At 38.0% G+C, this 20,856-nt stretch overlaps 2 protein-coding genes across 5 annotated transcripts; one reads left to right on the top strand and one right to left on the bottom strand.

The window, feature by feature from the left end:
• Nucleotides 1–3,692: 3,692 nt before the first annotated feature.
• On the top strand, nucleotides 3,693–9,680 carry LOC122078251 (RPM1-interacting protein 4-like). 2 transcript variants are annotated; one of them, XM_042644156.1, is made up of 5 exons: nucleotides 3,693–3,859; nucleotides 3,938–4,040; nucleotides 8,226–8,750; nucleotides 9,063–9,251; nucleotides 9,348–9,680. In XM_042644156.1, the coding sequence occupies exons 2-5, from the start codon at nucleotides 4,035–4,037 to the stop codon at nucleotides 9,378–9,380; spliced, it is 753 nt and encodes a 250-aa protein (XP_042500090.1). In that variant the 5' UTR covers nucleotides 3,693–3,859; nucleotides 3,938–4,034; the 3' UTR covers nucleotides 9,381–9,680. The 2 variants fall into 2 exon arrangements, with proteins under 2 accessions (XP_042500090.1, XP_042500091.1); XM_042644157.1 differs by lacking the exon at nucleotides 3,693–3,859 and having other exon boundaries at nucleotides 3,879–4,040.
• A 1,152-nt stretch (nucleotides 9,681–10,832) lies between these two features.
• Nucleotides 10,833–19,834, bottom strand: LOC122077958 (violaxanthin de-epoxidase, chloroplastic). 3 transcript variants are annotated; one of them, XM_042643844.1, is made up of 6 exons: nucleotides 19,438–19,834; nucleotides 17,433–17,932; nucleotides 17,185–17,354; nucleotides 14,742–14,838; nucleotides 14,251–14,642; nucleotides 10,833–11,587 (listed from the first exon to the last, which is right to left on the bottom strand). In XM_042643844.1, the coding sequence occupies exons 2-6, from the start codon at nucleotides 17,721–17,723 to the stop codon at nucleotides 11,095–11,097; spliced, it is 1,443 nt and encodes a 480-aa protein (XP_042499778.1). In that variant the 5' UTR covers nucleotides 17,724–17,932; nucleotides 19,438–19,834; the 3' UTR covers nucleotides 10,833–11,094. The 3 variants fall into 3 exon arrangements, with proteins under 3 accessions (XP_042499778.1, XP_042499777.1, XP_042499776.1); XM_042643843.1 differs by having other exon boundaries at nucleotides 17,433–17,769; XM_042643842.1 differs by having other exon boundaries at nucleotides 17,433–19,834.
• Between the last annotated feature and the right edge of the window lie 1,022 nt (nucleotides 19,835–20,856).

Genomic DNA, 20,856 nt, shown 5'->3' with positions numbered 1-20,856 from the left:
ATTGTTTATTCAAAAAAATAATTATTTATAAGATTTAACCTCTTCATTGGATTGAAACAAGTACAGCCAACCAGATGTCATAACTATTTTTTATGATCCCCAACTGAATTAGGTAACGCACCATCAACATTAATTTTGATATAGACTAGTGGGGTACGTGAAATATTTTCTTGGATTGTAATGCTATATGATCAAGAGAGAAGTACGTGTATAATCAGTGAGAAGGACGTTTTCCATGCCACCAGCCACTTGTGTGGAAGGATATCACATCAATCATTTCATGGTGTGAGAAGTGGTTTTATCTGAGCGACGAATATGCAGATTTTATAATATGAAAAAAATGAGAGAATGTCAATGTGAGTCCCACGTAATTAAGTAATAAGAAAAAGTAAAAAAGAATCAATACATTGCCGGCATTGAAATTAATTTTTCTTCCTACTTTATCCTTGTAGGGATTGGTTGTTAATGCAATAAGATTCGAGGACAGATTTGAAGGAAGTGTATCATGATTGCATGTTGTTGGCATAGTCTTCCTCTCATTTCTAAAACTCATAATCTGTATGTGGATTAACTGTAATTGTTGTATTCTCTCTCTCTCTCTCTCTCTCTCTCTCTCTCTCTCTCTCTTATGAGAATAATTAAATCTCTTTGTTAAGTTTGTCTCGAATGCTTGACCCGTTTTGAAGATTGACATGATCCAACATATTTTGGTGGCGACCCGAATAGGAAGGTTTTCTAAGATCTGTGATGGAAGCAGAGGCCCAAGTCCGGAGCCCATCACTGATCTCGTATGGGGGTGCGGGGGATACGCCCCTGCGGTATGGTTCGATTGGATCGACCGTGACCCGATGGGTCGACCCATAATTTGGAGTATATATAATGTACTGTTGCTTGTTGAGAAAGTCATTGTATTCCAGGGTTTTCACGCAGCTAGGGTTTCAGGGCGAGTTTTTCCTAGCCGCTACTAGGGTGTAATTTCTCTTCTGCATAGTGAATCATCTTCTTCTTCGCCCGAGGACGTAGCACACCACCCTGGTGTGTGAACCTCGTTAAATCTCTATCGAACGGATCTATTGTCTCTTTATTATTCGTGTTTCTTGGTGTTTGATCTAACACTCTTAAATTAGGGACTTAAAAGAAAAGAGATCCAACGAACCATCCAAAACCTTTAATAGTTCTCTTCAAATAGCAAGTTGTGGAAGTTCACACTTTGAATCCATTTACATTTTGGCAATCGGCAATCGGCAATCGGCAATCGGCAATTTGCAATTTAACTACGAGTTGATAGAGACTCTTTCTAATAAGAATAAAAAAAATTAAGAATACTATATTAAGTAGAATAATCTATTATTTACTATACAAATTTAAGATTTTTTTATAGATAACAAATTTATGATTATAATATTATATCATATTTATTAGTCTAATCTATTATACATCGTACATTGCCCCCATCATTATGACAAGGCATCACACTTTTACACACCAATTGGTGGATACAAAGGGTAGTACCTCTTGGCATGGTGGTGGCCCAGACACAACCTTTGTTTTCAAGGAACAATGAAAAATATTTTTCTGATCTTGAAAATAGGGATTGTGTTGGAATCGTATTTTCTCTAGTGTCATTGAGGCCCAGCACACATCTAATGGTTAGGACGACCATGGCATGTAGCACATCCTCAGGTCCTCGCATCAATTAGATGAGGATCTGGATTCAATTGTGTCTGGGTGTTTTTGTACACTAGACGAGCAAAGTTCATCCTCCCATTAATTATTATATAAAATTGTGGTTTAAGAATTAACCACAACAATTGAAAAACTAATCAATTATGATTGTATTAAGCTTAAATCTCGGTTTCGGCATCTTGCTTTCACACGTCTATCGTGAAGCTAATTTTGTTGTCAGACTGTTTAGCTTCATTCTTATGGCCGTAATTCTGGTATTTCTGTTGTTTAAGAATTCCTTCCCCCCCCCCCCCCTTGTGTCTCTGTTTTTGACAATTGATATTCAAATTGTTGCTCGTCCCGTCTTGTTGATAACTATTCTTTAAAATTAGTTCTTTTTTCAATTAAAAAAAATTAGAATAAACTAATCCTGGTTGGAATTGGACAAATAATAATCTAAATATTTCTCTTTTGATAATCAAGTTTAAGGAACAAACACAAATTCCTAAGTTTTGGAAATGGTGATTTTGATACCTTAATACAAAAACAAATCAATATTGGTTCCAAACATGTCTGTCAGCCACTAGTCATTACCTTAATTTAAAATATGTATTTGAGATTAGTTGAAAAATTAAGGTCTTCGAAGTACGTGAGGTGACGGGATGTTTGGTTAATTACATCAGGACTAATCTTAGCCGTTCATTTTATTACGTCATTCTAGTTACGTATTAACACATGTGGTGCCAAGGGAAGAAGGCGACTTCGCTTATGTTACAATAATGATCCGGTTGGATCGACCAGTTGACCAATGAACCAGGGACTGGTCCAGCATAGAAGACTCAACTTTTTTCGGCATAAGATATGTGTAAGGAGCAAGATTGAAGGCCATTGATTGGAATTCTGGAATTGACCAATCGATTGACTGGACTAGGTGAAAAGGGTAATCCATATATTTAAGAATGGTTTTGAGAAATAATTGGACCGGATTATTGGCTGATTCATATGGAGGTTGGCCTGGCCAACGGCCCAACACTGGTTCTGGCTTCTGTTGGTTACCTTGATATTTCTATGGAAATGCTAAGGGGACCACGTTGGTGGTCCTCATAGAACCATTGCCAGCTGTAACTGTTTAAGGTTAATTTGATATGAAAACAAAGCAGGTTCTTGAGGAAGCTCTTTCAAGGGGTGGTCCCTTTCATGGTTCAAATATATTGGGTTGGTCTCCATCGATTTTGATTCCGGTTGGACCAAAATTGGACTAGGTTGAAATCTTTGAAAATGAATTGGAAAGTAGACGCAAGGATTTTCTCAACCGTCTGAATTTTTATAGTTGTCATTTTATTAAACTTGGGACTATGTTTGCAAGTTGAACCAAATAAATACCCATGGTTGATTCAGATGAGCTAAACCGGTTGGATTTCTAAGACAATATTGATCAACAAATGAAACTAAACTGGGTAACTTAAAAGAAAAGTTACAAAAAAATGGATTGCTCAACCTATTTGAAGTGGGTGATTCACTAAATTCAATTCCGATTCCTCAAACCATGATATTCCCTTAAAACTTGATTGCATAGGGGATCATATATCCAAGCTGAATTTGTCTCAATTTAGATTCGATCTATAATAAACCCCACTAATTCTAGAGGGGATGAACTAACTATGCAAGTAGTTGTTTTCACGCGAATCTTGTTTGATAAATCTAATTAATGTACATAATTACTTTTAAGAAGAAAGTTTTTTGTCTGAAGCCACATTTATACTTAACATAGGAGGCAATGAAAATACTCATAAAAACATCAATAAAGGTGAGATTTTTATTTTTCATAGAATGATGCGTCTGTTAAATAAATATTTAAAAGGATAATAACGTAATTAGAGGCTCCCAGTAGAGCGAGTGGGCTCCATGAAAACGTGGAGCAAAGTGACACAGAAATTAAATTAAATTAAATAAATAAAAATAGGGAAGAAAATTAGTTTTAAGACAGCCGCCATTAAAACAGCAAGAACCGTTTGTATTTGCAGTCCAGTCAATACTTAGAAGCTTAAAAAGAGAGAGAGAGAGAGAGATACAAGAATTACGTATACGGCGTAGGATGAGGTGAAACAGAGGAGAAAGAAGTGTGAGCCTGTTTAGGGCTCCAAAGGTCAAACAAAAAACATAACCGGTGGCGCCGGTCTATGGTTGTGATGGGGTATGTTTCTTTTGTTGGGTCTTCCAATTCCAAGCTGCTGCACAAAGAAAGATTTTTAGATTTTCTGAATCTTTGCAGGTTTTGAAGTTGTCCCAGAGGAACAGTGAGAATCTTTTGAAGGATTTGTGCGGATTGCCATTTCTAGCTTTTCTTCTGAGCTTTTGGTGCAAGGAAAATGGCGGTGAGTTTACTTTGTTTACTTTATTTGATTTGTTTGGTTAAACTAATAATTGAGTCTCTCTTATGTGGTTTTCTTGGATTTTTTTCTGTTTGATGACTCTGAAAATGAAACTGAATGGTTTGATTGGATTCTATAGTCTTTCTCTTCTTGGGTTCTGTTAAAGCTAAGGATGCGTTTCCCATGGTTTATTTTGACTGAGTGATTTGGGTTATATCATCTCTGGATTAAAACAGTATTTGAGGTTTGGTCATCTTGGTTAATGTATTTATTGGATTTGAGGGTTAGAAGGGAATCTAGACTGATAATTGCTTATTGCACAATCCATATGCCTTTTCATCTGAAGAGAAAGGGGGATATTGGATTCTTAGGTGTTCCTTGTGACTGGAAGAAAATAAAGTTGGAACTTTGGAGTTTTTTTTTTTTTTTTTGGGGGTGGGGGAAGGGTGGGGGATTGGGAGGGGTGGGTGGTGGAGGGAAGCTCAGCTGGAAAACGTTCAAGATATTAGTGGTGTTGTATTTCTCAGTGTAGTCTGGGTTTGTCGTTGTTAAGATCAGTTGGTATTTTATTGGGTTAAGACTTTCCATTTGATGCTGCCCGGTAGAGATATTTGTTTACTTGCTGTTTGAATTTTTGGGCTTTATCATGATAGAAAGTTCGATTCTTTGTCTGTATGATAGATGTTTTGTGGATTAGTTTCTTGGTTGGAGCATGGAAATGGGATTTTCATTGGTTGATTGAGTCTTCATTTTTTGGAACTGAATAAATTTGCATTAATGTGATCTTCTCTACATGGGTTTCTGCTAGTAAATTCACCTAACTATGATTTAATCTGGGAATTTTTATTTCTTTGATGATCAGAAGTTGACAGCTCCATAAGTTTATACCTTATTCCCCTAACTTAGTTGTCATCAATGAGTAAAGATGGCCTTTTGTTCGAAGTAACATGTAAATTCCTTAGTGCTCGCCACCAAAAGACGAGGAATTGTAATCTATCAAGAAAATAAATGAGGACTTATAATTATTGACAAATCCTATATTCTTACTTTTCTCCGCTTGGATGGACCTTGGTGTAAGAATGGCCATATGGGTCTCTATGCACCTGATTGAACAACTACTCCTGTTGTCTCTTTGACATAGAGTAACTAGATCTGCAGGTGATTGATCTGTGGGGTTGTCTGTTTATATTTGAGTTCTTTGACCTTTCTTAGGTATTAGTAGGCTTGATTTCCGGGCTCTTGGTTGCAATAGTGTCCAGGTGACATGCTGGTCCTGTTTGCAGCCCAGTCTTAGGGAGACACTCCTATATACACGCATGAACTAATGTGTTCAATTTTTTTGGACTTTTTCTTAAACGATTAATTCAATGTTCCCTATCAGCAGTTGGGTTTTGAGTCCAGAGACAACCTCATGTTTTGTAACTATTATGTGGACCATTGCCTTCTTTGAGTTCTTTCAATAGGTTTTCATGAAGGAAAATTAAATGAATATTCTCTTTCCCTGGCTTGAGTACTTTCCCTGTTATCCCTCTCAAGTGAGAGAAACAATTTCTTAAGAGGGTTTTGAAGCAGAAGTGGTCAGCACTCTGCTCTTCAAGTTCGTTCAAAACATCCTTCATGTCGAATTTCTTTGGGGAACGAGAAAATCCTGTGGAATCACTATGGAGAATTGATAACAAAGACAGTGGAGTGGATAGAAAAGATTGAATGAGACTTGATAGGGTACAAAACAAATGATGATTAAGAGTATCGGTTAGGTGGTGAGGAACCTGACTTTTTGTCTGAAAAAAATTGGCAGAAAAATCCATGACCAAGATCCAGAATCCTTGAAAGTAACATTATGTAAGAATGTCTGGTGGGAAATTCTCAAGATAATAGAAGAATTCAGTTTCTTTTGTAGTGGTGAAAGAGAATCGGGTGAAATTTGGAATGACATGCAATGTGGGACCAGAAAAAGTTTCCTTCTTTATATAGGATGACAATGAATGATGATGGAAATGGAAACAATCTATGCGATGTTGGTTGATAGTGTAGTTCCACAAGGCTTTAATTGCTTCACATACTCGACAGCTAAGGGAATTGATAAATGATTGTAATGCATGAGGACAATCCATTAGAGGTGGGGCCCAAGCCCTCTTTGTAATCCCATTCATGTTTTTATGAGGGTTTTTGTCTTTTGATACCATAAATGTGATATGGTACAAATAAATATCTTTACTATTGTCAGTCCATTTTCAACACAACTGGTTTCAAGTGATAGCATTGGTCTGTTCGAGTTGTTTGGCTTGATGAATAAAAGAGTCCACTAGTTAACCCTTAAAAAAAAAAAAAAAAAAATACAGAAGATTCTGTTAGAGAATACCAGAGCTCAGAACTGCTTAGTGAATGTATAACTGAATTTACTGCTGGTAAATGCAACAGTAGTGACTGCTTTATTAGATTTTCCTTCGTGAAGCTCCTTGGTTCTGTTGTCCTTATTCCATGACTATGTATCTCTTATAGAATGTTTCATGAGACAGAAGGTAAAGCAAAAAGTGCTAATTGAAGCAAGACAATAGGCATAAAAGTGCAGGCTGACCTCTTGTAGTTCAGTAGGTAACTAGGGAGGATACCAAAACCCTTTAGGTTATAATGGAGAGAGTCCAATTCACATGTCAGGCCAGCTGTTCAGAGTTACCTAATAAGACTTTCAGTTATTTAGATATCTAATAAATTTCTTGTTATGGCGTGAGAGGGGTTTGTTAGTAGTTAATTTTATTTACTATTTGTATTAGGAGTTAGTTTACCGTTTTATATTTGATTCCTTTTCATTCTATTTTTGTAATTATGAGGTTTATATTTATAAAGTCCCTGTCCAGCAATAGAATTTCTCCCTGAGTATAACGCTGGGTGTGTGTGCGTGTGTGAATTGGGTTCCCTGAAGTTACATTTCATTTGGGTAGTAAACAAGGGACGCCATATTCAGTTCACATAGAACCTCTATGGACACAATAGTTGAACTACTTCTTGGTAAGTTTATAGGTGACTATTGTATGCTTTATGAAAGCAGTTAATGAAGTGGGACATTCTTATTGATCATGTTCTTTCCTATTATGTACCCTCAGAAACTTATCTCAAGTCTAAACTCATTTTCTTTATTTGCATTGAACTCAGTTTATATTTATCTGCTATTAATTACACAGTGTTTCCATACATACTGGACTAAATATCCTTTTAAGATGTCAAAATTTACCAGCCTTTGTGGCATCACAGCATTTCTAATGATAGGTGCCACCAGATGGATCTTTTTTTACCTAAAATCACCTAATGTAATGTGGACATTTAATTCAATCTTATAGTTATAGTAAAACAATCTGTTGCAATCTATTTCATAGAATCTATATTTGTGCAGCCTCTGCCAGATGGACACTGGTTTCCTCATTTGCCTGTTTCTGTCCTCCTTTCTTTTGGATGTTACTTTTAGGCCCTATAATTCTGTTATGTATCCACTTGGAAGGGTTGAAATAAATGAAACAAAATGATATTGAGTGGAGAAGGGCCATTTATATTTTGTGCCTACTTGATTGTGAAGTTGTGAATGGAAAAGATATATTCAAAGAATCCCTAGTCAAGGACGGGGGTAATACTCATGGTCTGCTATTATAACCATTAATACTTAAGAATGCAAATGAAAATAGAGTCAACAGTGATTTTTATTTTTCTCTTATGATGTGGCTTCTTTTTGCTCACACATGTGCCCCTATTAAAAGAGCAACCCAGTGCACAAGAGTCCTGATACTGCAGGGTTTGGGAGGGGCTAATGCACGCAGCCTTACCCCCCTACTTCGTAGGAGGGGCTGTTTCCAAGTTTCAAACCTGTGACCAACATATTGCAATAGTGCAACTTAACACTTGCCCCTATGTACACATAAAATATGAACCTTTTTTTTTTTTTGGGTTGCATTGGTAAGATTTTGCTGACTAAAATATCCTTCCTCAATGTATTTTTTGTCACATTTTTTTTTTTTTTAAATTGACCTAAGATTATTATATCATTATTGACAAATGACCACACCACCCGTGCCTTGCATTGCATATTTTCTACTGACTATTCTGTATATGAATGAGAGAGAGTTTAAGCCTGAATTTGTGTAATGATCATTTTATTGTCTTTTGGTAGACATAACAAGGCTCAAATTCTTTTGGCAGCAACGTTCACATGTACCTAAGTTTGGAAATTGGGAAAGTGAAGAGAATGTCCCATATACGGCCTATTTTGACAAGGCAAGGAAGGGCAGGAGTGGGTCGCCAATGACAAATCCAAATGACCCTCAAGAATATGCAAATGCAATTTCTGGTGACAAGTCTCCAGCTCGAGCTCCTGTATTAAAGACTGGAGCTGAACCTGAGGCAGCAGTGATACCAGGAGTACGGCCAAATCATGAGCGCCGATCAAGCAGGGAAGATGGTGACCTTAGGCGATCAAGTGATTCTCCAGCTCGCTATGATAATGTAGTACGAAAAACTGGCGACTCCAGGACTGGCAGGAAAAGTGGTGGTTCAAGCATTGAACAGTCACCCATCCATCCCCAGCAAGCAAGAGTTTCAGGCAAAGGGACTGGGGTATCTTCACCCTCCTGGGAAAGAAAGGGTTCATCTGAACATAACCATGGCTTAGCTCCCTCAACCCCTGTGAGATCGCGACTGAGAACGGCTACCCGAGGAGATGAAACTGTAATTTCTACCATAGTTCTCATTGACTGCATATGCTTAAATAGACTTGATGCATGGATTCGTAATAACAAAAGTATGTGTGTGTGTGATTAATATATTTATCTTCTTTTTTTCTTTTTCTTTTTTGGGGGGTTGGGGGGGAGGAGGTTGCATGATGTGATCAGAAAGCCATCACTCGTCTCACTCATAGAATTGCTGAAAGGGGGAATACACTCTGTTTCATTCACTATTTCTGCACTGTTGATAACACCAGTATTTGCAGACTTTCTTGAAGCTTCTTTTACAGTATTAATATAATCTCTTTTGTGGCAGCTTGATAAAGGGGCTGCTGTACCAAAATTTGGTGAATGGGATGAGAAAGATCCAGCATCGGCTGATGGGTATACTCACATCTTCAATATAGTGAGGGAGGAGAGGCTGGGTGGTGGTGGGTCAGGAAAGGTACCAGTAGTGCCAAGTTCTTCCAATGGTTATCGGCAGGACAACAATAATGATTCTACTGTACGTTATTCTTTTTGTATCGATGTTTCTATTTTAGTTGTAGCTGCTGAATTGCGAATCATCTGAACTTGATTCTTGACTTTTACCTGTTTTCAGGCTGCTTGCTGCTTTGGGTGGTGCAGAAAATGATGTTTTCTTTGTCAGTGGTTGAATATAGCATGTTTGGAACTGTGAATAGCTCCGAAGGGTGTCTATAGAGTTTAGACAGTGCATTCTTTCACCATACTAGTGAGCTTACTGTGATGATAAACATGAGAGTTATCTGGGGAAAGCATTTCCTTATCTGTACTTCTTTTTACCCCTGTTTTTCCTACTCTTTTTTATATTTCTCACTTCTTCCTGTGTACCTCAATGCCTTCTTCACCTTCTAATTTGCCAATTAAATTTGGTAAGAGACCACATATAAAAATTTGTTTATTCTCTTCCAAATTTATTTATGTTACACTAATTCTTACGTTCTTTATTATTCTTTACTTCCATAGTTTCACCTTTTCAAGATATTCTCTCCTTTTTTTTATTTTTTTCCTTTTATTTATTTATTGTTTTTTTGGGGGGGGGCGGGGGGCAGTGGGGGCATGCGGCAACTAGGTGATAAGAGAATGATTTGAAATGAATCATGCAAGTTCGACAAATTTCTTCACAATTAGGGCTCTAGAGATGCCAACAGTCCATCCCAACCATCTTTCCAGCATATTTAATCAGAAATGTTTCAGTTGTATTATCTTTGAGACTTTGACCATACCAATGACTATCACCAGATATGGAGCTACATGATGGGGGAGAAATATAGGATCCGGCACAGCAGAGAGTACCTGGATACACACCCCAGCACAAGTGTGCGCACCCCAAGGTTTTCTTGGCCGTCTGGTGTGTGCCACACACTGCCACCCCATGAAGGAGCCCCACGCATAAACACGCCTTTGCTATGGGTACACTGTCATTCTCCTATGGCTTCATTTCGATGTAAAATGAAGCCATAAACCCTTCTGTGTTTTCTATGCCTAGACACGGGATGCTGTTAAAACTAGGAGAGATAACATGCCAGTGGGTGTAGTGGGTTGAAGGGACTACAGAGTCCGGATTTGGTTCAGGTGTAGGTCTCATAAAATGTAACAAGGCAATCTTGTTCTGTTTGGAATCTAATTAATTTTTTAGGCTCTTCCCCCCGTTAGCTCAAATCTGAGAGCACTTAAGACGGCTGTGACCTTAGAGCCATAATCTATTAGCCATCATCCCCAGTGCTCACATTCAGTTTCGGATTGGTGAACCAAGAGCACAAATATGAAAACTCCACAATTCTCAGAAAAGATAAACAGGGATTAAATATTTGAATAAGCAAGTTCAGTAAAATTGTTGATCTGAAAAGACTAACTGTAATTTAAGGACCCCCCCCCCCTCTGGAGACTTGGATTGGTGAAGTTGGTGAAGGTTCAACTTCTTGTCAACTGGATTCTAATCAGTCTGTAGACCAACCAATATGCTGAGACTGTTTAGTTTATGAAAGGAACAAGTCTTTCTCTATTTCATGTTAATGCCTGTAATACCCTCAGAACAACACAACAAAGCATCTACAAGAGAAGGTTGGCAAAGACATGATGATTTAATGTCCCTCATATAGCCAGTGAATTTACAGCCCTTTTTCAGGTCATTAACATGAATTGACAGGAAGTTATAAATCCAAATCCTATCCCAACTCATTAATCCTGATCCTGTCACTATTTTTCCACAGAAAAAATAAATAAATAAGAGAATATGCAATAGTAATTCAAGCATTTTGATACTTTACATGCTTGGTGTTGTCACATGACCATCCAATGCTTGTAACCTGATACAATTAGTCAGCCTACCTCAGCTTCCTCAATGGTAATGCACGTCGAAATAATTTCTCTGCTTCGCTTGCTTCCATTTTCAGTCCACCCAAAATCTCCTTCTCTTCCTCACTCAGCTCTTTCAAAAAGTACTCTTCATCCTGCTTAAGCTCCTTAAGCCCTTCTACCAATCTCTGAAACAATGTCATCTCAGTTTTCTCCACCTCTTCTTCAATCTCTTCTACCTCCCTTACAATTGTCCTCTCTCCTTCCTCGACTGTCTTCTCCAATCTTTCTACAAGAGGGGGTTCAGGCCCACAAGTGTTATCTGTCCTAATGAACTTGTTGAAGTCCCGTCCTACATTTTTAGCTGCTTTTTCTAGTTCAGGGATTATACTGTCAGGTAAAACTGCACTTCTGGTGTACACTACAGCACCACCATATCCATCCCAAGCATCATTTTTCCCTCGGTAGTATACAAATACATAATCCTCTGGTTTATTCTCGATCTTGGATGACAGAATGTACCTGAAAAGGTCATAGAAAATGATCTGTAAAGTTCTCTGTAGCACATGTACAAAGATGAGTAGTGCTTACAGAAGTGAAAATAAAAACAGTATATAGAGGTGCAGGTGCAGGTGCAGGTGCAGGTGCAGTTGCAGTTTTGGTACCCAGCATCATAACAGATTCAATAGCTTCTGCATCATATTAATTGGTTTCTTAAACTAGTAATTGCATAGGCTAATGGTACGGAGTTTATTATCATATATATTAACTCTTTCTGAGCATGCTCCACAGAACCAAATTCGTTCAACTGATCATCAGTCTGACCTCTCCTAGGGAATGTCTAGACACAAGCCACATTTCAAGTAGAAAATTTTCATTAATTCAGATAGATCTTATCTTTAATTGTTCAGAACCAATTATATGAATAAAAAATTCACAATTTTCAAGACAGTCATAAAAATACCAAAAGGCCAACAATTTCCTACTCAGCAATATGGATCCATAGTTTTATCCTATGATCTAGGCTATATATAGCTATCACTTAGTATCAAAAAAAGAAAAAGAAAAAGGAAAGGAAGTCTGGAGTCAAAGCTATAATTTGAACAGCCAGTTTGAAGAAAACAAGAGGGGGGTGGGGGTGGAAGAAGTACAAAGGGTTAATCATTGGAGCTAAAATTTAATGCATAGGAAGGCCTGGTAATTAGGTAAGCTCTTTTGGTTCAATATGCATATTCCAAAAGAGGGCCTTTTAATTGGGCAGTTCATAAGGGGCTAAAGGCTGATTGAAGATGAATAAAATCTGCAAGCTGGCACCCAACTCATCATCTCCACAAACCACCGACTTAGGCTTAGTTACATGAATCTTGGTGTACCATTCCACTATCTACAGATGCATATTTTGCCACATATTGAGCATTCTTGTTGTATAATGTATTCAATCATAAGTAATTCATAATCAATCTCGAACCAGTAAATTCAGCGAGAGACCAATTGCAACAGGATCGCATGTAGGGACAAAGCAATATTGGTAACAAAATTTTCTAACTTTATATATATATATATATATATATACATATATATATGATAAATAAAAGGGACATGACCCAGAATCACTACTAGGCTGCGGAAAAGGGCATCACCACCAATCCCAATCTACTACTTCAACACAATGAGGCTGGAGCTGCATCACCACTGCCCAAAGAGGCAAAAGCCAAGTTTCTCAATCACTCAAAATTGTAGGTTCAGTTGGACCCAATAAATTAGACAAAACCAAAACAACATGCCCATCTTCTCTTCTTGCTGGAATCCGAATCAATAATTTTTCCTTATTATATTACCAATGATAAGAATTACTAGTAGAAATAATTAAATAGGTAACTACAAATGTACAGAATCAGAATCTTAGGATGCTTGACAGAGATGGATGTCCTAGGCCAACACAATCTCTGCATGTCTTCTGACATTCTGATTGTGATGAACCACTAAGAATAGATTTAATTCTAAACAAGAGGCAATCGTCACACTTCAAGCCAATCCAGCTGACCCTTATCTTCTACCGAAAAAAAAACTGATCCTTATCGAAATTAGAACCAGATCGATTGACGAGTCCGACTATTATAACCATGCTTTATAATGGTTTTCAGCCACACATGTACTCACACATGATTAACAAAGTGATAATTAGGTATATATATAAAATCCTAATACGAGAGAGAGATTTTTGGAAGATATTCACGATCTGAAAGTCCGATTACTATAACATTGCTTGTAATGGTTTTCAGCCATGCATGTACTCACACATGATCAACAAAGTGATGGTCGGGAATCCTAATATGAGAGAGAGAGAGAGAGAGAGAGAGAGAGAGAGAGTCGTGAAAGATATTCACGATCTGAAACTCCCCACAAAATGGAGAGAAAAAAAAAAGATTAATAAAATCTGAATAATTTCAAATTCCTTAAAAATAGGGAAAATAAAAAAAAGATATAAAAATCCGGATAAATAAATTAACGGAAGGTTACCTCCGTAAGGAGGTTGGACACATGGCACCTATTCACCATAAGACCAGTTTAACTCATCTTCTCGTATGAGCAGATGATCCGCTCTCTGTTTTCCACACTTAAGAAGCTTTCTTTTGAGTCTGTAGATCTTGGTGCATTACCATTTCAAAGAATCCATGAAACAGCTATCAAGCTCAAAATTTTATGTTCTAGTGTAGATATGGTTTGTAAATCCTTGAATTTTGTTTTAGTGTAGATATGGCTTGTAATTCTTCAACTTTTAACAACAAAGTATGGTTCAGGAATACAACACAAGTAGAAAAGAGGAAGATTGCACTCATAGAAGTAAGTTGAAATCTTAAACCTTGCTCACGGATAGTAGCAGGGACAATCATCTAAGTTTAACAATGAAAAAAAGACCTGTCTACCCAAGTCCGCAAGCCAAATTGTAACTATCCAACCTATCGGCTTCTCTTTCATGTCCCAGAAACATATTAGGAAGGGATGGCTAAAGTCAAAAGATAGTGCCAAACTTTGACTGAGGAGATCATCATTATAGGAAATTGAACTGCTGAGATGCATGCACTCTCAATAAAAAAAATATATTAAAAAAAAATGCAGATCCACACAATGCAGGAATGCATAGGGAATGGAGCGAAAAGGTGGTTGAGAGAAAAGAGAGATACCAATCATCTTGATAGTGAAGAAACTCATTGTCGTGATTATAAAGAATCCCAGGTTGTGATGGGTCCTGAACAAATCTCTGCACAGCTGATCTAGTGATAAAGCCACTATCCGGAGTCCGTATCCGCCATGATAAATTTCCCACAAGTTTGTTTGCTTCTGTATGGAACTCATGCAATTGACAATCAAAAGCATCAAATGTTGGATTTAAACCACTCGTTATATACCATTTCCCACTGAAATCTCCAATGTTGAAGCTTTTAACAAGAGAAGCAGGATCTGGAATGGGAAAATCACCAACATCAGATTTCTGAGGTACACATTTCTTGCGGGAGACTGCACATTCATTGAACTCATCCACAACATTGTTCTCAAACAGGTCTCCACATTTGATCTGCAAGTGTAGAAGGACTAAGAAATGGATCAAACTAAATCAGTGTCTCCATCATAAAATGATGGTCAAATGAATGCAGACAAAGAAGGCCCAAATAACCTGGCATTCTGTTTCATCAGGTCGATTATTACATGTCTGTAGACATGCAATATTGGCTGCACAAGATGGGTTTGCAACGCACTTGGCTAACTCCACCCTGAACAAGAGAAAAAGCTCCATCAACTTTAGAATGAAGTACCAAGGGTTCATTTATGTAGCAGAGACACTTAAAGAGTAAATAATATAAGACACAATGTGTCCACTGTTGCAGGTTATGTCTCATGTCTTGATTCTAACAGTGTTGGGTAGCAAAAATTTCAAGTAGATGTTGAAAGAATAAATTCTATATTTCAAAACCCTTGTTAGTTGTCTCTCGGATCCCATCCCTTGCCTCCCATATCCCACCCCGGGTCTTTGGTTGTGTCTATTATGCCCACAACTCTGCCCCTGCGCGGTGTAAGCTTGATGCTCACGCCTTCAGTTGCATCTTCCTAGACTACTCTTCTTCCCAGAAGGGCTATAAATGCTACCATCCCCCTACTCATTGGCTCTTTATTGCAATGGATGTCACTTTCCATGAGTCTGAATCCTATTATCAGTCATCTCTTGTGGAGGAGAATGCTATGTCTCAGCCTTAAATCCCATTGTCATTGACATTGTTCTTCTTGAGGGGGAGCCACCTCTCAAGGAAAGTAGTAAATGGGGGCTTGCTTACATATGCTCACAGGAAAATAACCCACAAGTGACCTGCCACAGCCATCAATGCTCCTTGATCCACCTCCTATGTCTCAATTAGGTAATATAGATCCTACCACTCATAATAATTCTATAGATATTCCCATTGCTATCAGGAGAGGAGTTAGGACATGTACTCAGTATCTTATTTTTAAATTTGCTTCCTATGAGTCCCTTTCTCCATCCTACCAGGCCTTTCTTTCCACGTTGTCCTCTATTTCTATTCTGCAGGGTTGGAAAGATGCTATGGCTGATCCTAAGTGGAAAGATGCTATGATGGAGGAAATGAAGGCTCTTCGGAAAAATGGTACTTGGGAGCTTGTGGTTTGTAATTGGGTCTTTACTGTAAAGACTACGGAAGATGGCACTATTGAGAGGTACAAGGCCAGATTAGTTGCCAAAGGCTTCACTCAAGCCTATGGCATAAATTACTAGGAGGCCTTCACTCCAGTGGCAAAAATGAACTATGTTTGCTCTCTACTATCCTACGCTGCCAACCTTGGATGGAATCTCCAACCATTAGACATAAAAAATGCCTTCCTATATAGTGATTTGAAGAAGTCTATACGGACATCCCACCAGGTTTTAAGTCATCGTCTACTACCGGGAAAATATGCCGGTTACAGAAATGTCTATGGTCTAAAACAATCTCCACGGGCATGTTGGTCGGTTCCTCAAAGCTATGCTGCAATTTGGTTACAAGCAAAGTCAAGCCGATCAAACATTATTTGTCAAACATAATGATGGTAAAATTACTGCCCTTATAGTTTATGTGGACGATATAGTGATCACAAGAAATAATGATGCTGAAATTTCCAAGAACAAAGCTCAACTTGCAACAAAGTTCAAAATTAAGGATCTGGGGCCTCTCAAATACTTCCTAGGTAATGAAGTTGCTCGATTTGACAAGAGCATCTATATCTCATAAAGAAATATGTCTTGGATCTTTTTAATGGGGCCGGCATGCTCGGGGGTAGACCTGCAGACTCCTATTAAGGCTAATCATCATCTTAGCAGTGATGGTGGTGATCCAGTTGATCAAGATAGGTACTAGAGACTTGTTATCAAGATGATTTATCTTTCTCACACCCATCTTGACATTGCAAATGTCGTTGGGAATGTGAGTCGATTCCTCTAAGCTCCGATGTCCACTCATCTCGAAGCAGTGTACCATATCCTGAGATACTTGAAATCTGCTCCTAGAAAGGGACTCTTCTTTTCGAACAACAAAAATACTAGACTTGAGGACTTTACAAATACTGATTGGGGAGGTTTTATTGATGATTGATTTTCTACTTCTGGTTATTGCACTATCCTAGGTGGTAACCTTGTTACCTAGAGAAGTAAGAAACAATCTTTGGTCTCAAGGTCCAATACTGAGGCTGAATACCATGCTATGGCTCAAGGTTCTACTCAATATCTTAGGATAACTATTGTTGGTCCTATGTAGTTGCCATCAGTATCTCTCATAACCCGGTTCAACATGACCGGACAAACCATATTGAGATTGACCACCATTTCATCAAGGAGAAGCTAGAACAAGGTTCCATTTGTATTCCGTTTGTTTATTATGCACCAACTTGAGGGAGATTGTTAAAGTGTCTAGCTTCAATGTATCTAGGACTGTGACTCCTCCTTAATCTGTTATCATAAATAAAGGGGGCCTCTGTCATATTAAACAAGCCAAATCGTTCTCTAATATTTTATTTCAACTAAACTCATTGCCACTCTTGCAACATTTTGTTGGGTGGACAAGTGGATTAATTACCTGCATTCTTTCAATAAACAAGCACATGTTTTGAGTGCATCAACAGCTTCTGCTGATGGAACAACCAAGAAAATGCATGTCAGAACACTGGCTACTGCAATAACATGTACTGTCCTCCACTTCTTCACGATATTCAATATCCTTGAAGGTGATTTGATATTCTCTTCTATCTGCCAAAATCCCGACTCTGTGAATGTTATTACAAAAGAAGCCACCCTGTCGAACCAGTAAAAAAGATATGCAACTACCTCAGAAAAGCATGTAGCAGTATCAATACTAACTACCGAAGAAGTCCTGGATCTTCCACCACAGATGGAAGGAAAAGTTCTTGACACTATCTGGAAGAAATTTCTGCGAGAGGTTGCCAACTGGAAAGTTCTTGAGTCTCTCTTACCGGGCCATTGTTTCAGCTCAAGCACACCACGCTGATTCCAGGACCCTCTTCTGAAGAACCTTTCAGTGCTTGAAGCTGCTGATTCAGTGCATTGAATAAAAGTTTCATCACGGGAGAAACAGATTGGAGCTGTAGTGGCTGCCATGTTGCTATGGATTGACTTCCAAAGGCAACCTGAGAGTTATCTAAAACTAGAGGTACACGCAGATAATCTCTGTTACTAAAAAACTCGATGAAAAATAACTGAAGAATACTGTTGCCGTATTGCCTCCAGAATGTTATGTCAAACGGAAATCCAAGATGTTTGAATTCTATGCCTCAAGAGCTCTTAAACAGGAAAAACCGCCTCAACAGCTAATAGACCAAGGAAAAATTTGGTGAATGCAAGTGAATTCATGGTTACCTTGCTTCTAAACACAGGCAACAAAGATGGAAATTCATTCAAAAAGTAGCAAATAGAATTATTCTAATATTTTCAGTATCTTATTAAAGGAGAGATAGGTCTATAGAAACTTATCAATAAATATTGAAAAAAAAATTCCTACACATGCTCTTCTTATGACTTTCTAACTGTAATCCTTCCCCTCTTCCTGCACCCAAATCAATATTACCTTTGTCCACCCAAGGGGGTAGCTTAGTTGGCAAAGACCAATACCTCATAATAACAGGTCATGAGTTCAACTCTCCTTGAGGCCTACCTATCCAATGTATATTTTAACTTTGTCCACTTAATGATTGTTGACAGATTGCCCATTACAATATGAAGATTGAAGTAATAACATTAGCTTTTTTTTCTGACAGAAGTCCCTAGCATTCAAATTTTTTTGGCAGAAAATACACAGGCAAACCATAAAATGACTTCTGAAACATACAATTGTTATTCCATATCAGAGAATAGCTTGTGGAGCATAAGTGAACTATTTGATTGGGGACATGAAAGCTGCTCATGATCCAGCGAGCTGAGCTATCCTTAGACCTTCTGAGTCAATTCTTGGGTAAATCAGTTTGGCTTAATGGATTCCATGACTTATAATGGTCTTTTGAGTTTGTATGACTCAGTAGCATGGTATTTTTCGTGGATACACAATATATAAACAGTGTCATCATGCATATTCAAGTAAATAATCGTTTCTTCCCTCTACCTACCCGGGAAAAAAAATGTAGAAAACTTCATATGTTTTTCATGGTTACAAGAATCATGTAAAATTCAAGTCCAAGTAATGACTTCCTCATCATTTAGAAAGGCTAATTAGGCAGTCAATTCATTGAAAAGAGAAGTCACCAAGGTTATATTTTTGTAGAAGTGTCTTATTCAAGTATTTAGTTGTTTCTATTTTGCAGTTCATATAGGATGCATTAAAAAAAAATAAAGAAAAAAGGGGGGCCCGGGGTGGGATGCCAAAAGGAAAGAATGTTGAGTTGGCAAGAATCATGATCACCAATTCGTTTCCATCGTTTTCTATGTCTAATCCCCAATAATCAGGGGCCAGGTGTGCTAATCCAGCCATGCAATTCCAGAATACCCAGGGCCAAATCTTCAAACAACCAAAGTCAAGCTACCAAGCAAGTGATCAAAGTATATCATCCACATTATCCCAAACAAGAAATTATATGTAGTTCCCCAGAAATTCATTGAAAAACTCATTTATGTAGGATGTAAGCAAACCTTGCTTTTTTTTTTTCTTTTAATGGTAATGAGGCAAACCCATTAAGAATAGCTGAAACTAGTTTCTCAGCATAAGGCCCTTCTTTATTAATTTCTTCACATACACGAGAATTAGGTATTTATTGGAAACATAATGTTTCATCAAACCCATTCACCAAACAAATGAAATGCAAGGAAACTATGTCATTTGTACCTTGCTATAGGAAGCTAAGAAACAAATCGAAAAGCATCCAACATCAGCAGCAGTTCATAAGAGGAGGAGGAAGTTAGAACTCTAATTCAGGAAAGACGAAAGAAATGAAAAGTAGAAAAGCCCAGATGCCAAAACCACGGATTCCCAGATAAAATTCTTCAGAGTCCCTTTTAATATGAAGCTAAACAATGAGAAGATGGTTTTGAACGGAAAACTCTTCGAGCTGATTGAAATCTGAGCAGAGTGAAGTGATAGAGACGATGCTTTTCATGGCAGGCACCAGTCAGAGAGTAAGAGAGAGAAGAAGAAAAGAAGACGAGAGAGAGTGAGATTATAAAGGAACGAACGTGTGGGAAGGGAAGCGACCGACGAGTGAACTCGGATAAGAGAACTTGTGGAGCTAAGGCTTCAAACGTAACGTATAGTTCCGAATTTTGACTGAAACAAAAATATGTGGAGGGGGATAAGTATGCTGCCGGTGTGCGATATGTTGGCGGATAACCCCAATGGGGGTGTATAATAGGGTATCATTTAGGAAGGATATGGGGTCAGTTATAAAAGGGAAAAGAAAGATAGACACAATAGGTGCTAGCTTACGTTATACCAGTGGTATACCCAACCTTTCCCAAAAAATACATATAGAAACTAGAAAGGCCTAATGCTAAATATATTAGGGGCACAGACCAGATCTTTTTCAATATGCATTCGATGGTTGGGGTCTATGTGCTTGATGCTGCACGGAGCAAGATCCTCTCAAGGGCACAGTGCATTTAGTGAACATTCAACAACTAGGGCCAAGGATGTTCTTAGTGGTGCTAGCCTTCCAATGCACACTAGACGCACTAGTGCACTTGAGAGGATCTAGGTATGTGCTACATGCCATCTGATGCGCATTCGCGTGCTAGAGAGGATCTGGGCCCTCTAGGCACTTGGCACAATCAAGGCTATGAATAAGGATAATTAGAATAGAATTGGGTAAATCATTTAAATTGAATTGGAACTGTAGCACCCAATCTCGATTTCAGATAATTGTTTAACCCTTCTATTAAATTGAGGGTGAGTCATATTTGATCTTTAATTTTGGTCATGAAATCCCTTAGTTTGGTATATATTAAAAGGGGGAAGGTTAGTTTGGTATATATTGAAAGGGAGAAGGTTCCCTCCAACACTCCTTTACTGATGCGGGTGTCTGAGGGTTCTCCCTTTTGAATCTTCCGAGGGAGGGGGAAGGGCCATTTTAGAAATTTCATTGTTATGGATGAAAAATTATATATGAGGGGGTGTGCATATGTGATCTGATGTTGTGGGAATCTTTTCCACTTAATCAAAGCCTCCAAAAACTCTTAACAGATTTTATGAAATCTTTGCTTTTTTTTTTCTTTTTTTTCTTTTTTCTTTCCATTTCTAGGGTTTCAACTT

Source organism: Macadamia integrifolia, chromosome 5 (genome assembly GCF_013358625.1).
Source record: "Macadamia integrifolia cultivar HAES 741 chromosome 5, SCU_Mint_v3, whole genome shotgun sequence".
In the NCBI taxonomy this organism is placed as follows: Eukaryota; Viridiplantae; Streptophyta; class Magnoliopsida; order Proteales; family Proteaceae; genus Macadamia; species Macadamia integrifolia.
Note: the sequence above shows the minus strand (reverse complement) of the source record. Positions and strands in the feature narration are given on the sequence as shown.